The 19,866-nt window shown below is 40.3% G+C and overlaps 3 protein-coding genes across 3 annotated transcripts; 1 reads left to right on the plus strand and 2 right to left on the minus strand.

Annotated features, from left to right (window-relative positions):
* The first annotated feature begins 118 nt into the window (after positions 1-118).
* rb1 (retinoblastoma 1) lies at positions 119-19,753 on the plus strand. The gene is made up of 27 exons (XM_041051532.1): positions 119-488; positions 921-1,041; positions 1,788-1,891; positions 2,391-2,525; positions 2,621-2,659; positions 2,821-2,870; positions 3,121-3,231; positions 3,619-3,764; positions 3,882-3,959; positions 5,232-5,341; positions 5,437-5,514; positions 6,165-6,252; positions 6,351-6,467; positions 6,569-6,625; positions 6,947-6,978; positions 7,137-7,213; positions 7,372-7,598; positions 15,518-15,633; positions 15,972-16,126; positions 16,432-16,577; positions 16,736-16,840; positions 16,939-17,052; positions 17,158-17,306; positions 17,465-17,495; positions 17,617-17,759; positions 18,070-18,116; positions 18,250-19,753. The coding sequence occupies exons 1-27, from the start codon at positions 379-381 to the stop codon at positions 18,312-18,314; spliced, it is 2,751 nt and encodes a 916-aa protein (XP_040907466.1). The 5' UTR covers positions 119-378; the 3' UTR covers positions 18,315-19,753.
* Positions 7,790-9,214, minus strand: LOC121190634 (lysophosphatidic acid receptor 6-like). The gene has a single exon (XM_041051534.1). The coding sequence runs from the start codon at positions 8,959-8,961 to the stop codon at positions 7,906-7,908; it is 1,056 nt and encodes a 351-aa protein (XP_040907468.1). The 5' UTR covers positions 8,962-9,214; the 3' UTR covers positions 7,790-7,905.
* LOC121190633 (lysophosphatidic acid receptor 6-like) lies at positions 11,196-14,297 on the minus strand. Its single transcript, XM_041051533.1, has one exon. It carries the CDS (start codon positions 13,817-13,819, stop codon positions 12,728-12,730), a length of 1,092 nt encoding a protein of 363 aa, XP_040907467.1. The 5' UTR covers positions 13,820-14,297; the 3' UTR covers positions 11,196-12,727.
* Positions 19,754-19,866: the final 113 nt, after the last annotated feature.

The following is a 19,866-nucleotide window of genomic DNA, read 5'->3' on the forward strand; positions in this document are numbered from 1 at the left end:
AAACCAGCACGGAGAGCCTAATATACAAATAAAGCCATAACATGGTTATTTAAAGATACTGCCGACAGCACTTGGTTTAAACAGAGATAAACGGCCGCAAAACTCAGTGAAGACGTTAATATACACGAGATTGTGAGCACTGACCGTAGAGGGCGTCTAACAGCTGAGATACCGGCGCCACCGGCACCCCGCCGCGCACTCTGGTGTTACAAATCGAGCATACACGCTTTCAGGAAGTCAGTGAGGTTTTGTTGTATTGTTGCTACGGAACTCCTGCAGTGGGCTTTAAACTTAGTAAACACTATTTGTCGTCGTCGAAACATAGTTGTATTTTTTTTTTATTTTTTATATTTGTCTGTTAGCTAACCGTGAACCAAGATGCCACCCAAAAAGCGCAACTCTGGGACGACACAGAGCAAGGGGCTGAAGCCCAGTGCTGAAAATGCCTCTCCAGACAAGAAGGAGAGTCCAGAGTTATCTGTGAAGAAGTAAGAGACGTGGTTTTTTGTGCCTCATTCAGCTATCAGCAGCGAATTACTTAACTACGATGTAAAGCGTATTTATGCCTTGGCCTTAGAGTTTAGCTAACATTAGTTTGTGCTAGCATTTCACTCTTGTTAGCTGTGACTAACCGTGAGTCTGACTAGCTAGCTGCTCCAAACGAAGCCAGGCCTGTATTTAGAGCTAATACCAATGAGTTTTAACGTCTCTCAACCCCACACAACTGCTAGCTGGGTACAAATATTTGTTAACACACGTGGCATGTGATGTGATGCTGTTATAACACATAAACACACCCCACTGTCTGACACGGACTTTGGCAAACAGGCAGGGAAGTCCTGCACCGGGAGGCATGTTTTGATGTCCTGAAACAGTGTTTGCATTCTCCCCAGTGTTGATTAATGGTGTCCATCCCCTAGACACAGAGACAAGGATGCTGACTTTGTGACCCTGTGCAAGAGCCTTCAGGTCTCAGACTTGGTGTGTGACCGTGCCTGGGCCCTGTGGAAAACTGTTCAGGAGTCCATGGATGAAATCACTGTATGTATTTATATATAGTGGTAGTGATGTGACAATAGCTTTGTTGTGATTCTGCTGGTTGTGCTGTTGAATAGACATTGGAGTAGACTGTATTAGTCTGTTTTAAAGTTACCCTGTAAGAGAACAAAGGATCCATTTTGAAAACAGCTTATTAACGATTTGTACAGTTTAGTTAGAAGTAAATGGTCACTGTGGCATCCAGACCCTAAGCATTCAAATTAACACAGCCTAACCACCTCGCTGAGTACAGTATCAGAAATGGACTTACATGAAAATACAGTCACTGATTTTTGGATGGCATTCAGGAAGAGCAAGTGGATGAAAAGCTCCTCCAAACCTTTTCACTGCCGGTGAAAGGATAGCAAATGAGGATGCACTGCACATAACATGCAGACAGATGTCTCATATCACACTGTCACATTTCTATTATCAGTATTATCTTTGCGAACAAATGTGAAAATTTGAGATTAATTGGTGCTGTCTTAGTTGTGCTCAACATATTATTCTAATCTGGTAGTGTTGCACAGTGTCTGTGTGTGATGCTTTTGGCATGTTGTGGTTGGACGAAAGTCAAGCAATAAATGTTTTTGTTCTATTGCTTTGCTGTAACAGATCTATTGCATTCTGTTTTCTGTCCTACTGATAAGATCAATGTTCTCTCCCAGGCCTTGATTTTCATTGATGTCAGTGATTAGAGAAACATCAAAAAATTATTTTAACATTTCTCTTTTTACATTTTATTTCAGGACAGTCAGAAAAGGCTGTGGGGTGCTTGTCTGTTTGTGACTGTGACAGACATGGACGTCACCTGTTTCACCTTAACTCAGGTTCTGAAAGCAGTCAGTCTGAAGTAAGTACTCACCATTTGTTATTGGTAAAAATCAGCAGTATTCATAGTCCAACTGCAGGACTTGCAGTACGCTTGACATCCTGTACAAGGGTAACACAATCCTGGTCTGAGCACTGAGGGGCTGTTGCTGAGATTTTTTCTAGTTTGAATACAGTGAAACAGTTTTTCAGATTTGCAGATTGGTCATCAGTCATTCATCAGTCATGAGTACTCCTCAACACAACAGCACCTTCTTCAGGAGGCTTTTTAGAACACACAGTTGCTGTTTTTAGGCACCTCAAGTAAACATCTACCAAATGTCTTTTTCTTCTCTGTCACTTCTTTATTCCTGATTTCAGATATTTGTCATTTTAAAAATTATTTTTCCTGTCTTAAAATTGTATTACTATTATATTAAATCTGCGTTCATGGGTCAGTTTTACAGTTTTATTCAGTTTTCTTGTTGAGTTTTTATGCAAATGAAGTTACCTCTCATCTAAACTCATCCTTATCTTTGTAGTGTAAAGCAGTTCATGGCTCTGGTAAGGAAGTTGGATGTGAACCTGGATACGATTAGCACCAAGGTGAATTCAGCACTGACACGACTGGAGAAGAAGTATGACGTGACACTGGCTCTCTACCAGAGGTTTGAGAAGTGAGTGAACACATCGCTACAGTAAAGGTGCTTGATTCATGTAGAATTGTTTGTGGCAAAAACTGTAACTGAACATAATATTGGTTTTGTTTCAGGACTTGTAAGAAAATCTTTGCTTTGGTTTCTGATGGCAAGTAAGTTGGAAACTAATCTTCTGCATGATTGGGACGCATTCGTCACACTTCTTTTGTTGTATCTTTATAGTCTTGTGTTTGATATAGCATTTTGTTTTTGTTATTAAAAAAAAAAGTGTGATTCTAGTGCAAGGTTAATGGTTCAGTGTCTCATTTTCAAGGGAGAGGGAGACCGTGCGGAGCTGCTGGACAATGTTTCTTTTGGCCAAAGGTAAGTTAAATCTTTAACACATTACCAACAACAAAAACAAGTCAGATCAAGCTGTTAACACACTTGATGGAATAGTTTTCATGTTGCTCCATCTTCTTCTTTCCATCCTTCCTTCCTCTTCCGTGCTCAGCTGTAGAGCTCAAATGAATTGGAAAGTTTTCGTCCTCATCTTTACTGTTGTGTTGTCTCTGGTCTGCCGCAGTAATATTGTGATGGGGCTTCTCATGTGCTACATCTCTGCTGTCTGCAGGAAGGGTCTTGCAGATGGAGGATGACCTGGTCATATCATTCCAGCTGCTTCTTTGTACGCTGGAGTTATTCATCAAACGTTGCCCTCCAGATCTCCTGCAGCCTCTTTACAGTAAGCTTCATTTACTCAGCCATCGGTCTTTATTCAATAAAAATTTATGACCTCCTATTGAACAGCCAAGTTTCAAAGTCTGAGAAGTGTGTTGAAGAATTTCTTTAAAAATGGCTGGAAAAACATATTTGAGTCATGATATAGACATTTATGACACACATGTTGCTGTAGTCCTAATGGGATTTCAGGTTATTGTTGGCTTAGAGAGCATATGCACAATATACTGAGTATAGTACATTACTGTGTTTATGCTACAACAGTAGATCTGTCAGTCATGTTTACCAACCATGGAACATGGTAAATGTAACGCAAATATTCTGGGTGATAAAAGATTTATTGTTTATGGCTCCCACAGATTTTCTAACATTTTCCATCTTTTTCTCTCAGAATCAGCCATCAGTAAAGTCCAGAGCCCCCCAACACGAACATCTCGTCGTAACCAGAGCAAAGCCAAATCCCGACCTCCTGAGCCAGAGATGGATGTGCAGCTTCTCGAAACCTTGTGCAAAGAAAATGAGTGCAATGCAGAAGAGGTCTGAGCACTCCTCTTTTTATATTTCTGACAGTCACCATGTCAACAGATTTCTGTGTGTTTTTGCCCTCATTTGTCATGTGTCATTTGTCAGTACCAATTATATTTGTATTTGCAGGTGAAGAATGTATACCAGACCAGTTTCTCGGCTTTCCTGGAGTCGCTGGATCTTTCGAGATCCCCTGATTTTCCTCAGGTGAGCTGCTCTACTGTTTAGTTTCACTCTGCGTGCTCTTCACTCTCTGTTTCCATTAGTTATCTCCTCCTGCTTGCTGTTGCCATTGTTGAACGTTGGAGTGTCCGACAGCTGTTGGTCGTTCTCTTTGCTGCTCTTACATGTTTGTTTTCACATACATGGTGTAAAGAAAATGTGTGCTCAAGCGGGGGATCCTTTTGTAGAGTGTCAGGGTGGTATATTGCAGAGGCAGGTATGACAACAACAGGATGCTACTGTTTGCTGAAATCGACGCACTCCTCTGAAGAAGCATACTGGACATATTTATTTTACTGTGTAACAGGTGGTGCACATTATTTATACAGGTGTCTTATATAGACTGACTGTAAGTCAGTAGGAGACTGTAAGCCTCATCTTATTGATCGGATTTATGAGGGACCTGAGTAAACTGGAAAAAAACATGAAGTTTTGAGTGTTATTTTGGCCCAGATTACTTTATTGTGCAGATGTGTCAGACACTCCGTCTGTTTTCCTTATCTAGCTGCAGGCAAGCTGAATTGGTGCCTTGTTTCAGAGTTGTTTATGTTTTTTGAGATCTGATCAGATACAGACAGACTCGTGCAATCTCTGCGCGTCTACAGTGCAACAAGGACTGATCTCATCTTGTAGTGAGAGTTGGCTGATAATCTGCATGATGAAAAGACAAGAGGTTTATCTATTTATCTGATGGATTGAATCCAGTTTATTGTTGTTTCTACTTGAACTCACTCCCTTTTTTTATGTATAAGTCTTCAGGCTGTTTATAAATCCCTGCAGGTGTTAGTTTTTACTGTCTGATTCTTTATAATAGTATGATTATTGCAGAGGTAGTTTACAGATTGAAAGTTTATATCTAAAACATGAATTTAACAATGTTTGACTGTGTATTTAACTAACCTAATGAAATTTGATGCATTGTTAGAGCTCAAGGAAGTCAGTAGTATAAGGAGCAGTTAGGCTTCTTACAACAGTAAAAGAGTTCTTATAAAGTAGGTCAAGGTTACATATATAGTGCTGGTAACATAAAAGACTCATGTAAAATGCAGCAGTTTTTTCACACTGTGAATTGAACCATAAGGTGTTTCTGATACTTTAGAACATTTTAGCATTTTGCACTTTTGGATTTGGGTCAGTTTAAAATAAAGGGTTTTATTCAAGCGGTTGGTACAAGTTAGACACAGTGATGGTGTGTGTGTTTGTATGTGGGGAGCCACTTAACTGCAACTAACCTCAGCCTTCAATTTTCCCTTTTAGGTGAATGACCTCGACCAACAATACGAAGAACACTACCTCAAGAGTAGAGACATTGATGGACGGCTGTTTTTTAATGGAGATGAGACTGTCCTTGTGCCTAAAGTTGAAATGTAATTTCTTTTCTTCACTATTCAGTGCTTTGATGTTTCTTGTGGATCAATTAATAGAATTTAGAGAGAAGTGTTTAATAATCTCTTGCAATCAGATCACAGGTGGAGAGAACGCCAAAGAAGAACCTGCCAGATGACGATGCTGTACTCATCCCACCACAGACTCCGATCAGGTGACCAGTTAGCAGTCACTTATCTGTTTGTGTTAATTATTGTTTACCCAAGGGAGAAGGACTGATGCTGCGTTGATGTCCTCTCGCTTAAACAACTGTGTGAAGAAACACTTTACATCTTCCTCTGACTTGTAATTCCAAGTGATATTGGGAATTTTCGGCACCAACATTATCTCCTAAGTGAAAAGAACTACAGACATGTCATTATTAACACTAATACAGTCAATTTAGCTAAATCTGTGTGTGTATCTGGTTTCACTTGGTAAAAAACTGCAAAAAATATATAACACAACACAAGACCCTGCGTGAATACAGCATGAGTACTTAAGTTTGCTTTTAGCAATCCCTTTTTTAACAGTGTAGTTTATAAGCTTCAACATCTTTGTGTATTGTAATTGTCACAGCTGGTGTGAGAAGATAAACCAGCATTTTAATAATAATTTGGCTTGCAAAATATTAGACACAATATCTTTAAAGATGTCTAAAAAGCAACATTTATGTTTATGCTAATGCCAACGTGTGTTTGAATCTACATTGGAAATTGCTCAGAGATGAATTGCATTGTATGTAGTTTATTGGGCGTACTTCATTGTGTAAATTGTTTTGAATTTGTCCTTCAGCACTGTCTGATTTTCGTTTTGTCTCATCAGAGCTGCCATGACCTCCATTCAGCAGTTGAGGGGTGATCTCATCTCCACTGGGGACCAACCATCTACTAACCTGGATACATATTTCAAAGTGGGTCCCTAGAAGTGGTGCCACTCAGTAAAATGTCCTGTGCAGCTGCACCGCGCTAACTTAAACATATTTGCTGTTTTCTTTTTTCCTTTGGTCAGAATTGCACTGTGGACCCAACGCAGGATGTGCTGAAGCGTTTGGAGACACTTGAACAGACGTTCAGCCAAAGATTTGGCCAGGCAGTCGGCCCACGCTGTGTACTACTTGGCAAGCAGGTATGAACAAACACTCAAGAAGAAAATTAGCAATGATGGCAACACATGCTATGTTGAACTGATTTTAAAAATCTAACTTCTATCTTTCTTTTGTCCTTCAGAGATTCGCCCTCGGAGTCAGACTCTATTACAAAGTCATGGAGGCAATGTTGAAATCGGTACAGTGACTTCACTGATTTATTTTTCAACTGTTTTATTAAATAATTTTGAATTTTTCTGTTCTATTTGTTTGGAGGCTGAAGTGCATTCAAATAAGAAAACCACAATTGATTGATCTGCTGGATATTATGTATATTGCATATCATATATGGAACATTTTATACGTTTTTTTTTTTTTCATTGTCTTTGCCCTTAAAACAAGGAGGAAGGGTGCACTGTATAGAAGAAGTCACACTTTCTTATTTAATATTCTACCCAGTGTCTGAAATAAAGTTTTTCCTCTCAGTGATAATACTTTTACTTTTATTTTTCACTTATAGGAAGAGAAGCGACTGTCTGTGCAAAACTTCAGGTATGCAAATCAAATTTCCAGTGAATTATAAATCCCCCTCAAGCGTGTTTTCACTTACTCTTTATCTGAGCTTTGGAAATGCATGGAAGCTTTTTGTTGTTTTGATGTGTAGTCAAGCATCCTTTCCCTTAAGCTGATTCACATGATTTCCATTCCAGTAAACTCCTCAATGACTCCACATTCCACACATCGCTTTTGGCCTGTGCTTTGGAGGTGGTCATGGCCGCATATGGAGGTGTGTCACGTAATTTGTTTACAAATTAGTAACAAACGCCTTTGCACTTCTTAAATCACTGTGTTGTACCTTACTGTTATCAGTAATACAGATCGATGTTTAAACTTCTTGTAGACGTGTGACAAGATGTAATTATGTTGTTTGCTCCTCATGATTAGAAAGCAGTTTTAAAACTGGAGGATACAACCATGGAGGCGGTGGTGGTGACCCAGCTGAGACAGATGTGTGTTTCCCCTGGATATTGGATGTGTTCAACCTCGCCGCCTTTGACTTCTATAAAGTCATCGAGAGCTTCATCAAGGCTGACCCCACGCTGAGCAAAGATATCATCAAACATCTGGAGACGTGTGAGAACCTCATCATGGAGAGGATTGCATGGAGGACGGTCAGTTTTATCTCGTTACTACTACAGCATACTTGTAGTAATGTCTAATACTGACACATTAAGACATAGATACTGTAAATATATCCAGGTTATATTGAATTTATTGACCCATGAAAAGAAAAGTCTACTTTTTTTAAAATGTTGGGTTTTCAAGACAGTTCAAGAATAACATAAATTACATACAAGCACTCACTGCACATGAAAAATCTCATGGCATTTCACTGTCTTACAAACTGACAATATATATGTAACACATACAGAGTTATCTACAGTATCACCTACGAAGTAGTGCACACACAAGAGGTAACTAAATACTATATGTGAATAGACGAAATCCAGCAGTGCTCTTAAAAACAGGTCTTTTTGCTGTGTCATGGCTGCCACTGCCTCCACCCCCAGGTGCCTCCCTGTGCACCAGGCTGCTGGAAAAATAGTAGATGAGTGGGTTGAGGCAGCAGTTGGAGCTGGCTAGAGAGAGCACCACAGGGTGTACAGCCTTGGTTACCTTGGCCAGGCCACAGTGGGGCAGCAGCCCCACATGTGTGAGGGTGTATCCCAGCAGGTTGATGTGATAGGGGAGGAAGCACAACAGGAAGACACCCAGCACCCAGTAAATGATCGTGAGAGTGTGCTGGCGGTTGTGGTGCTGGCTGCGAGAGCGGTGTCTCGGGTGGCGAAGCACACTCAACACTCTGCAGTAGCTGTAGAGAAGTAGCATAGTGGGCAGCAGAAATGACCCCAGAACTAATCCCAGGGCCACCAGTATGATGGTTCGGTGGCGTTGGGAGGACGGGTCCAACAGACAGGGTTGGTCTTGGCGAGTGGCTGCAGAGCACAACAGAGGTAGAGTCACACTCAGCCCCAGCACCAGGCACCAGATCCCCCCACTTACCAGCTGCGCAACACGTAGCCTGCGGAGCGCTGATGCCAGCGGGTGAACTACAGCAAAGTAACGGTCCACAGCGATGCACACCAGGAAGAAGATTCCCCCGTACAGACTGATGTATTTGAGGGTGAAAGTGAGGTGGCAGTACGTCACCCCAGGAGTCCAACTGGACGGGTCTCCTGTGTTGGAGAACAGGGCTTGAGCCTTTTGGTTGTAGTAGTAGATTCTCAGAGGCAGAGAGATCACAAAACACAAGTCGGCAGCTGACAGGCTGGCCATGTAGATGGCTGTGCTGTTGATGGTGCAGGGAGATAGACACAGTCTGCGCAGAGCCAGGCTGTTGGTGGCCAACCCCAGCAGGAAGATGACGCTGTAGGACACTTGGTAGAAGGTGAAGCGGTAGCTGGTGTCCACAGTGCAGTTTGACAGAGGTGAGAATAGCTTGGCTGGTACATCAGTCATATTCCACAGCTCCATGTCCCAAAATGATTTGCTGCTCCAACACTTTAAATCACTGTGTCATCACTCTCATGTCTAAAGGGCATTACGCTGGCTGAAGTGAACATATGGATGGAGTAAGGAACTTGTTCAGTAGCTTCTGCTGGAGGAGTTAAACCTGTGGCAAGTAAAGACTTAATAAACTAAAAATGTCTCCTGTTTTATGGAATGTAAATTTGCTGAGGTGAATACACTTCTACGGCTGACAGCCAAATGAATGTTTGATGTGCAAGACAACAGTCGGACGATTTCTGTCAATAAAATTTTAACTGCTACTTCCTGCTCCTATAAAACAAGCAAATATTTGGTTTCATTACATGCAGAGTGGGCAAAAAAAAAACTGCACAATATAACGCTGCTGCCCTGCAGTAAATATACATTTAGTGAAGCTCGTAAAGTTGAGATTCTCAGAGGTGTTAATTTAGCTTGATAGCAATATTTTAGGCTGTAGTTTGTAGTGCATGGGCAAATATCCAGTCAAACATTTCTCAATCAGTATTTTGGAGGGTCTGATTGTAAGTATTCTTTATTAATGCATTTCTATGATGGGGACTTCTCCATCTGTCATTTCACATAATTTAGCTTTTTTTTGTGAACAATTCATCAGGAGTTTAGGTTGTAAAATGATTATTGACCATCATTTAAAACAAAATTTCTCTTCCCTGGCCTCCTACTTTGGTGTGTCATTCATTCACATTTAATTCCTGATCCTGTAAATGAAATGATTTTTTTCCCCCCTAACAGTTATATTAGGTTGCTAATGGCAAAGCCTGTTATCAGCTTTGTGGCTCTTAATTTCATCACATTTCATTTGGTTCTTTCACTATAAGAGCCAAAGAAATGATAAAGCATCACATAAAAAATAGATTCCAGTATTAAGGTTTGTGGATCTGCTTCTTTTAACGTTTCTACCAAACCCTAATAAGCTGGTACAGTTAATTACTGTCTTCATTTACAAAAAAAAAATACTTGTCTTATAAATAAAATGCACTGAGGAGAATTCTGAAACAGATGAAACTTCATCACTCACCAGTATCAGGATCTCATCAGTGCTGGTGCTCTGTAGCAGGATAACTTGTTCGGATGCTGTAACAGGGAACATGTTACCGATTGGAACAGTTCACGCCTACACTCGCACACAAGCCAGGGTTTCTCTCTCTCTCTATCTCTCTATCTCTCTCTCTCTCTCTCTCTCTCTCTCTTTCTCTCTCTTTCTGCCCCCGCTCTCTTCTCTTATACACACACACACACGGTTTATTATTTTTGCCTTTTTAAATCAGATTGTTTAGCCAGTTTTAAAGGTTCTGATCACTCGTTTGGATTGATGATTGACATCAATGTTATTCAATTAGTTTTCTCATTGAACTGAATTGTGTGATCAGCCTTACAATTAAGCATAGATCTTTTCATTACCCTCACAGTGGGAGTTGTGTTTGTGGCTGCTTGTTAACCTACAGGAGTGATCGGAGTTAATCATTAACTACATTTGTCAGGGAGCTGACGGAGCCAAAGCAATAACTCACTGAAAAAAGGGTGCTATGATCACACAGCAGTGTATCAGGGCACTGTCAGGGAAGAAGTCAGCATAGATCTGAGTTTGTGGGTAGTAGATCCAAAAAGAAACTGAAACAAAAAAACTTGATTCCCTATATGTCTCAATCAGTCAGACATATAGTCAGAACTTCCAGGACAAGTCTTGTGACTCAAGTCTTTGCGGCTATAATCCACATCAGATTTTTCTACACACAAAGCAGTCAGACTGCAAATAAACCATCTGGGATGTAATTAAAGCAGTGTTGAACTAACTGAGTCTGTTTGAATAATCTTACATTAGAGAATATTATGCTCCTACAGCACATATGATGATTTAGCTGAGCACCACTTTGCCCTTTTTACACAAATCTGAATTAGACAGAAATGTATATAAATAAGGGTTAGGGTTAACCTAACCACATGTCTTGACTTCAATATAACTGTTTAAGATTTATTCTCCTGTGTGCATAAAATTAAATCCCACCATGTTATGATTATCATTATAAATGGAAATGAGATGGTGTGTTTTTACTATTTACAAATGTATGAATCATCATCATAATTATTGATTTTTTTAATGATAAATTATTGATATATTCTTACATTTTACAAGGCTATGTGACTATCATGTCAGCCTTGAGTTAGAATGACTTTTTTTCCACACAAAAACATGGTAAAATATTTCATTTGTGCTGGGTAGAAAAAGTCCATCTGTATCATAGATGTAAAAAGAAGCAAAGTAAGAGTTTAGAAATAGTTTCAATTTTAAGCTGTGCATTATCCACCGGATGTGTCACGATTCCAGCCACCACCAACTCTGTGCTCTCCTTTGCAAGCGTTCTACCATAGGAGGCATGTTGTTGCTCGCCTGCTTTGGTTTCACAATCTTTCACATCAGCATGTGGTCATGATGAGACTACCTTGTCAGTGCAGACCCTCGGGCTAAGCCTCTCAACAGGAATGCAGTAGTGCTCGGTCTTGCAGCACACACCTTTTGCAAGGAGGACTGAATATTTCACACGTATTCAAGTTGCACCATATTTCTGAGCTGTGTTTTCACATTTAGTCAGTCTGGCTTAGATGATTCACTTTCTAAGTGTTTCCCATCAGGGAGTTGACTGAACATTCGTTGTGTTGTAACTGAGCATTAATTAATTAATTTAATTTCCTACTTCAATCTTGTTGCATAGGCAGAAATAGAACGGGGCAGATTCTGAATTTTTGCCAGGTTTTCATGTTTTTACCCTTTCTAAATTTTCTGCAGAAGTGTTATCTAGATAAGGCCGTTGGCAGTGTTAGTGCAGCGTTGTCTCGTGTAAGGCAGCTGTAAATTGTTGACCACGCCTACGGCTTGTATCTGAAATTGAGTCATTGTGCTTTTGTGGCCTTGGCAAACCACAGTATCTATAGCTGTGTTGTTTGTACCTGTGTGACTAATACGCCTATACAAATGATTTGGTAGCACCCAAAGAGACTTACAGACAAATGATATCCTGCTAATGTCAAACATTTCACAACATCCCGATTCTGTCGAACAAGTAGTGAATTTAAAACCCCCAAAAATGAAAGTTAATAACTCTTTTATTTGTTTTCAGTATAAGGGTTAGTTATGGAATATGCTGCTCTATAAAGTGCTTAAAAGCCTGCATAAGGCCACAAATACTTAGAAACTGCACAGCACAGAACATAAAAAAAAAAAGATATAATACTGGTTCAGCATTGTCAAAGAATACGGTTTCTAAAGAAGAATCTGCACTTTGGAATAAGCTACAATTACAACATCTTATGTGCAGCACCATCGCATGACTACAGCTTACACACCTGTCATTTCTACGAATGCACATTATAAATTCATAACTCGTTCTCTAACAGACTGAGGAGTTTTCCAACTTGTGCGTTCATGAATTGTCACCCTCATGAAGGCTATTCAGTCTGCAGCACACTTTACTTTTTTAGATGTTTGACTTGCTCTGCTCTTTTATTGACTGCATAAGGATCAGTGTCCTAAGTCCCAGTCTAAAGTCTCTGTGGTGTCCAGTAGACACTGAGAGAGTGACTCCTTAGTAACATTGTGTTTATGTGTTCATGGCCACTCTGCTTCCGCCCATGTCCTCAGAATCACCAGCAATGCCCACTGAATGGGTATCGCTTAATCATGTCACATAATAGAGTTGTCATCAGACCGTCGAGTCCTTGTCAAACATTTTTGATCTCAGTCTCTCAGGGTCTGGCTTTTCAGTGTTGTATTTTGACTACTGTCCATCTGTAGTCTGTCTAATAGCTTAGCACCATTGTGCCAGGCTGTGGACTTGCGTTTGATGGAGCTCTGAATGGTCTCTGAAGTGAAGTAGTAAATAACTGGATCAAAGCAGCAGTTGGTCACTGCTATGCACAGAGCAATGGGGTAGATGGTTCTGACCACATATTCTGCGTAGCATCCCTTCAGAACACTGGAGCGGACCAAGGCGTAGAAGATGAGATTGACATTGTAGGGAATGAAACAGAAGCAGAAGATGAGCAGATGCACCAGGATCATCCTCAGGATTTTTGCCTTGTTGAGGTTCGATCCACGGCTAATGGTTTGCGGTTTCCTCAGTGTCCGTAGCACCATGACCGAGCAGCACACATTGACCATCAACGGGATGATGAAGCCCACGGTCTCAATAAACACCACCACCTTGGACAGCTCAGACTTCCACTGGTTTTTGGAGTAGTTTTCAAAGCAGTAGTTTGAGGAGGAGTTGGCATATTTGGGTGAGGTGGTGTCCAAAAGAAACCCTGTGGGTATACTTCCAGAGAGAACCAACACCCACACCGTGCAGCAGGCCAGTTTGGCATTCCTCTTAGTGCGAATGGCCTGCGAACGGAATGGGTGCACAATGGCCAGAAAGCGGTCAACGCTGATGCAGGTGAGGAAGAGGATGCTGCCGTACATGTTGGTGTAGAAAAGGGCCACCGAGATCTTGCAGAGCACACTTCCAAACATCCAGTCGCGTTTAATAAAGTAAACAACCCGAAAAGGCAAACTGAGAACGAAGAGAGAGTCTGAAACGACAAGGTTTATCATGTATGTCGTGGTCTCATTTCGCAGCTTCAGTCTACAGCCAAAAATGTATACGGCCACCATGTTGAAGAAAAATCCGACTACAAACACCAGGCTGAAAAACGAGCTGTATAGAGGGTACTTGAAGTCATCGCTCTTGTTGCAGTTCTTGTCATTTTGAATGACACCCAGTGTACTGATGTTATCAGTTTGCAGGGTGATGTTATACATCTTTAGATCAGGCTGGTGAGTTTGGAACATGCACAGAGTGAAAATGTTCTTTTCAATCAGTCAGATCTGCATAAAAAATCAGCTTAAAAGTTCAGTTTGTTAATCCAACCATGTACAACAGGCAAACAAAACCCTGAAATACTGAGGAACGCTCAGGTTGTGTGGTTTTATGTGATGAAATACTGAGAGAAAAAGTATACAGCAACTCCGCAAAATACCTGTATAGGTATCCACAGTTCTTTACATCGGTTTTCCTTATGTGAAAGCTGTCCTGGATGTCCAAATATTCCTCATTCAAGTGGAGTTTTCAGTCTTTTCAGTTGTCTTCCACAGTTGAAATGTTTATCCCCTTTGAGAGAAGGATCATGTGTCTCTCCTCAACTCTGCGAACGGTTGAGTGGTTCTTCCCCTCTTTTGCTCTCCTGTCTGTTCCTGCAGCAGCCCCGGGGCGGGGTAGGTGTGTGTGTGTGTGTGGGGAGGAGGGGGGGGCATTGTGTTCGTTATTCTGCTCCTACACTAAATCAGCAGGCTGCGAGTCAGAGGCGTCAACACAAAGAAAGCTCACTGCACTGTTGAAACACAAAGGGAGGAGCCTCCACTGGGGACAAAGTCCTCCCACTGCTGCTTTGTTTATGCATTTATCTGAAATCTGAGTAATTAAACTCTATTTCATATTGGTGTGCTTCATGATATTCACAATTTCTGTTCAACTATAAACTGAAATTAGGGATTTTTTTGTTTCTTCTCGATTGCTACAAGTGTTCTTAGCCTTCCAATATTTCACAGGATTTTGTGTATTCAGCTGGAGATTTAACCGTCTGCCTGCTAATACAGTATACAGCATGACTTTATCATGATTTCTTTATATGACTGTGACTGTTTGGGGTGTTTCACTTTCCATTTTTAAACAAACAATCAGGTAAATTTAGAGATCTTTATTTAAGCAGGACTCCTATGTGTGCAGTGATTTTTACTTAACCTGATGAAGCATTATGTGTCACTGAATGCTGTTAAAGCAATCAAATACCATCTGTACTTTTGGAACGTGTTAGTGCCGCCAGCAGGGCGTGGTGAGTGTGACATAGATAATGTAGTATTCACAGGTCCGTACCCGAAGTGACTGTGTAAATTACAGAGTACTAACCACACCAACTTCCGTGAATGAGCTCACCTCTGATTTTTATCTCTGTGTGTGATATGCTGATATTCACGTACGTCGCTTACCTGCATGTTATTTAGTCTTCAGATTTTTTAAGTAAAAAAACAAGATGAATAAAATAAATAATTTTATAATAGTCATTTAAATAAAATGATGATCTCGTTTCAGTTTGAGGGGCTTTCCATGACTATTGCTGAAATCAGATAGTATGTCATAGAGGAGTGTCACTGAGTCAGCACAAAGAAGAAAGAAAGAGACAGATGTATTATCAGACATTACTGTTTTTTTCTTCATATTTTATATAAATTCCTTGTCAGTAGGTTAGGTTCTCTGATGCTCTTTCCTCAGGTTTCCTCAAAACTTCTAGAGCTGAAGCAATTAGTGATTTAATCAATTGGTTTATTGATTGGTTTATTGAAATTTATACACTAATAGAAATATAAACACAGAAGAAGAATTTGAATTCTTCTTTTGTGTTGGTCCAAATTTCAATGCAGTGATTCTTAACATGTTGTAGATGTACAAGGGGTTAAATCGTAAAAATCGTCACCATGTTTGTGTTTTCACAGGGCTCTCCGCTGTTTGAGCTGTTGAAACAAGAGCATGAGGGCGGAGCGGCAGAGCAGGTGGAGACCCCAGCCAATTTCAGCCAACCACTACAGCACAACCACACGGCAGCTGACCTGTGAGTCCATTACCCTACAATCTGTGGTGCAGCTGTGGGTTTACGGCAGCTATGAGACATGCTTAGACACTAAAACCGTTTTAGCTGTTGTGAAATCACTGGGAGTCATACGCACAGGAGTGTTTCACTTTGATTAAGTCATAGATAAACATCATGGTATTTGAAAACAAATGAGAGTTGTAAAATTCCATGACTTAAACTCACAATGAGCTGTCCTTTTTGTAACTTTAAACCTCTTCTACCGTATTCTGTTGACATTTAATGGAAATTTTAATTGAACGTTTACTCTTTATGGTGTAACTGACAAGGCCCCACTGGTTTCTTCGTTGTCCTTACAGATACCTGTCCCCCATTCGTCCGGGCCATCGTGTCTTGCCTCCTGAGTCCCCAGCCACGGGCAGCGCTCAAGCTTCCTCTCAGGGTCCGACTCAGCCCGCCAATCAGGCTCCACGACACCCAAAGTCCAACTCTCTCAGCCTCTTCTATAAAAAGTGTAAGATGTCATTAAAGCTCTGATCAGTGCAGATTCCTTTTGGTTAAGTTATGTTTCACTCAAAACATTTAAGTGTCTCTGGCTCTCTGGATGAAAATTCAGTGAGCTTCACTTTTTTTTGTCAGTAGTGGATTCCTTTTAAAATAATCAGGAAATTTCTAAACTTAAAGAAGGTATTAGAAAATGACAGCAAATATTTTTTGTTTTGTTTTATTCAAAACAGTAAATGTTTTACATTACATCCACATTACAGTTCACTGTTGGTCCCTGTGTCCTGTTGTCTCAATGGTTTCCTCTCTCTGTAGTGTACCGCCTGGCCTATACCAGGCTGAAGATACTCTGCTCCTACCTGCTGTCCTCCCACCCTGAACTGGAGCCCATCATATGGACACTTTTCCAGCACACACTGCAGCACGAGTACGAGCTGATGAGAGACCGTCACCTCGACCAGGTAACCTGACAAGATCATTTTCCTTCTTTTCTTTGTTTCTGTTTCATTTCTCTTTCTCTTTGTCTCAGTCTCTTTCTTTCTTGTCCTCTCTCCTCCTGTTTTCTTGGGTTTTTGGTTTTGTTTTTTTTTTCTCAAACTGCTTCTCGTTGCTCTTGTAGTTAATGATGTCAGCCATGTACGCCATATGTAAAGTGAAGAGTGTCGATCTGCGCTTCAAGACTATTGTCACAGCGTATAAGACCATGCCCAACACCAACCAGGAGGTGACACAACAACATTTCATTAATAACTTTTGCTGTCATGCTTCATGTTGAATTATGACATATAATAGTTTCTCTCTTCATGTCACTGTGTGTTTCAGACCTTTAAGCATGTGTTGATCACTGATGGCCACTATGACTCCATCATCGTCTTCTACAATCAAGTGTTCATGCAGAAGCTGAAAACCAACATCCTGCAGTACGCGTCTCCCAGGGTGAGATGCCTTCCCTGTCAGCGGCTACATGTACAACCAGATAAATGTGTAAACCAACTGTACCCTCTCATTGTTTGTTTGTTTGTTTTTTTTTCTTTCTTTTAGCCGCCTACCCTCTCTCCAATCCCACAAATACCCCGCAGCCCCTACAAATTCCCTAATTCACCTCTGCGTGTGCCTGGGAGCAACAATGTGTACATCTCCCCTCTGAAGAACACACGCATGTCTCCGGGTATCATGACTCCTCGCTCCAGGTCAGTTCCTTACATTCACAGCAGTTTGATGTTCTCCTTAGACGTCTTGATTGATTTTTGGAATGAAGAGAACAGGCCATTGAACAGCACAGTCCTTTGAAGTGATTCTGGAAAAAAAAGTCTCTTTGAACATGCTTTTTTTTTTTTTACCTTTACAGAATGCTGGTATCTATCGGTGAATCTTTTGGGGTATGTTCCTTATTTGTTTGTTTTCTGTAGCACGTTAAAGGAAAATTTCAGTTTAACAACTGCAGTGGCCGTGGTCTTTTCCTCACTGGCTCTCTTGCTTCTGTTTTGTTTTTATTTGCAGCTGTCCAGTCGGTTCCAGAAGATCAACCAGATGGTCAACAGCAGCGATCGCTCCTTTAAGAGGACTCTGGATCTCGGCTCCGCTCCAAAGCCTCTGAAGAGGTTACGCTTCGATGTGGACGGACAGGATGAAGCCGATGGCAGGTTGGTCACGAACGGCCTTGTGCTATATTTGCTGAGGCATACTAGCACTTTACATCAAAGTCACTCAATACGTGAACATTGTGTTGTTAATGGCAACCGAGTAAATAGAGATATCAGGAGTAAGAAGCCTAAGTAAGGAGGTTTTTTTTCCAACTGAAAACAGACGACACAGCTACAGGTTATCTGAATGAGTTTGATTAACAAAGTGCCAAAAATGTTTGCCACCATCCTGTGCACAGTGAAGTCGTTTTGTTTTGTTTTTTTGTTTTGTTTTTTTAACTAAGCACACTTTATGTATTTCAACTTACAGCAAATCTGATGGAGATTCTACACTGATACAGAAGCTTGCAGAGATGAGTAAGTAAAAGCTGATTTACATATTCAGTTCCACTTTTGACATTCTCAGTTCTTCTTCCTGTATTTTTACTGCCAGTTGTATAGCTTATGGATATGTGTTCCTCTATTGATTTTTTTTTTTTTTTTAATTTAGGCTCCACTCGGAGTCGTATGCAGGAGCAGAAGATGAAGGAGGACGCAGAAGCGAAGAAGGAGTAACCCTAAAATCTACTGAACTGACCTGCACTGTTTGTCACAACGTGAACACTACCTTTTGTTCACACACAAAGTGAAGCGTTCGTTTCTCTGTACATTTAGTATTGGATTTTAGTTTTAGTATTTAACTCTGTGTTTGAGGAGTCATATGTGAATATAGAGGACTTTCTCCTCTCTCTCTTTTTGTGCTCATGCTTTAACTGAGTATTTTAACTGAATAATGATTGACGTCATTGAATTTTGTTTGAATTTGACTTGGAGATTAAGTATGTTTGGTTTTTAAGAGTGTTATTCATTTGTGGATGTTATAAGAAATCATTGTTTTCACTGTCATGAATGTTCTCAGTTTGCACCCGTTGCACCCGTTGCAAGGACACTTTACTGGTTTTCCTGTTTAATAATTGGCTGAGTCTTACCGCCAGGGGGGACCCTGGTATGTTGCCCTATTTCCTTTTGACAGTCATTTCAGATTTTTATATTTCAGACATTTCGATCATGATGCAACATTTCAAGTGTTAAATCATGATTACTCTGGTCAGAAAGGAGTGAATGTCAGCCTCAGAGGGAAATCAGTACGGCTTTCCATGCAGCGGTTTGGTAAACTTGGGAACTTGAACTTGGAAAAGTTTAGTTTGTGCCATAAAGTGAGAACTACAAAACAATCAACACACGTTAAGGAAAATCAGACATAAGTTGCACTCAACCAAAAGTCATTATTTTAAAGTAATTTCAAAGAATTTGGTTACAGTGTCTCTTTGGTATAACATGTAGTTTTATAGTAACGTTTGCTTTGCTTCTGGGTGGTAAAAATACATCATACATCAAATGCAAACACCTCCTAATGTGTTGCAGCTAAAGGAATATTTTTTATGTTTGCAGTCACTTTTTTTCTACATTTAAATTGGTTAATTTAAATTTTTGGAAATGGGAGAAGTAGGAGAAAGAGGGGAAAAAAATTAAAGCAATGAATACACACCACCTATAGCAGATTAATATGCGGACTCTCTTTAACTCAGTAAAATATTGCTAGAAATGTCAGTTACCAGAGTTTTTAAATTAAATATGTTTATATTGTACTTTATTGAAGTAGTTTGTTTACATAGGAAATATTTCTTTTGAAATATGTTTTTGTTTTTTCTTTAATTTCCTTCTTTGCGTAGTCATCATACATGCAGGTATTTTCCTGATCAGTTTCCATGACTCCAGTGTTGATTTTTCCACAGCCAACGGTGGCCGAAGCCCGTTTGGAGTGTTTGCTGTTTTCTGGTTTTATTTTGGTTTGTGCTTTCTCTTGATACACTGACAGTGGTGTTAGATTCCTCTGGTTTTTGGTGGTCTTTTTAATTCCTTCCCAGTTTCACAAGGACAAGGACAAATTTTAAAGCTTTGTATTGCATCCTTTGGTTTGATTAGGGGTTTTTTTTTTTGTTGGTTTTTTTTGGCTTTTTGAGAAAAAAACATTTGAGTATTTGTTATGAAGAAAAGAAACATGACAAAATAGAATGAATCCTGCCACATTTGTCATTTCTTGTTGTCAAACTCTGTTGTCCAGGAT

The sequence above is a fragment of the Toxotes jaculatrix genome, chromosome 12, assembly GCF_017976425.1.
Source record: "Toxotes jaculatrix isolate fToxJac2 chromosome 12, fToxJac2.pri, whole genome shotgun sequence".
Classification (NCBI taxonomy): Eukaryota; Metazoa; Chordata; class Actinopteri; family Toxotidae; genus Toxotes; species Toxotes jaculatrix.

Bases quoted from the DNA above. Each gene is read 5' to 3' on its own strand.
- rb1 (XM_041051532.1), top strand. From the start codon at position 379: ATGCCACCCAAAAAGCGCAACTCTGGGACGACACAGAGCAAGGGGCTG. The intron at 16,578-16,735 runs GTAACCTGACAA...TTGCTCTTGTAG, and splicing joins GAGACCGTCACCTCGACCAG to TTAATGATGTCAGCCATGTA. The intron at 16,841-16,938 runs GTGACACAACAA...TGTGTGTTTCAG, and splicing joins TGCCCAACACCAACCAGGAG to ACCTTTAAGCATGTGTTGAT.
- LOC121190634 (XM_041051534.1), bottom strand. From the start codon at position 8,961: ATGGAGCTGTGGAATATGACTGATGTACCAGCCAAGCTATTCTCACCT.
- LOC121190633 (XM_041051533.1), bottom strand. From the start codon at position 13,819: ATGTTCCAAACTCACCAGCCTGATCTAAAGATGTATAACATCACCCTG.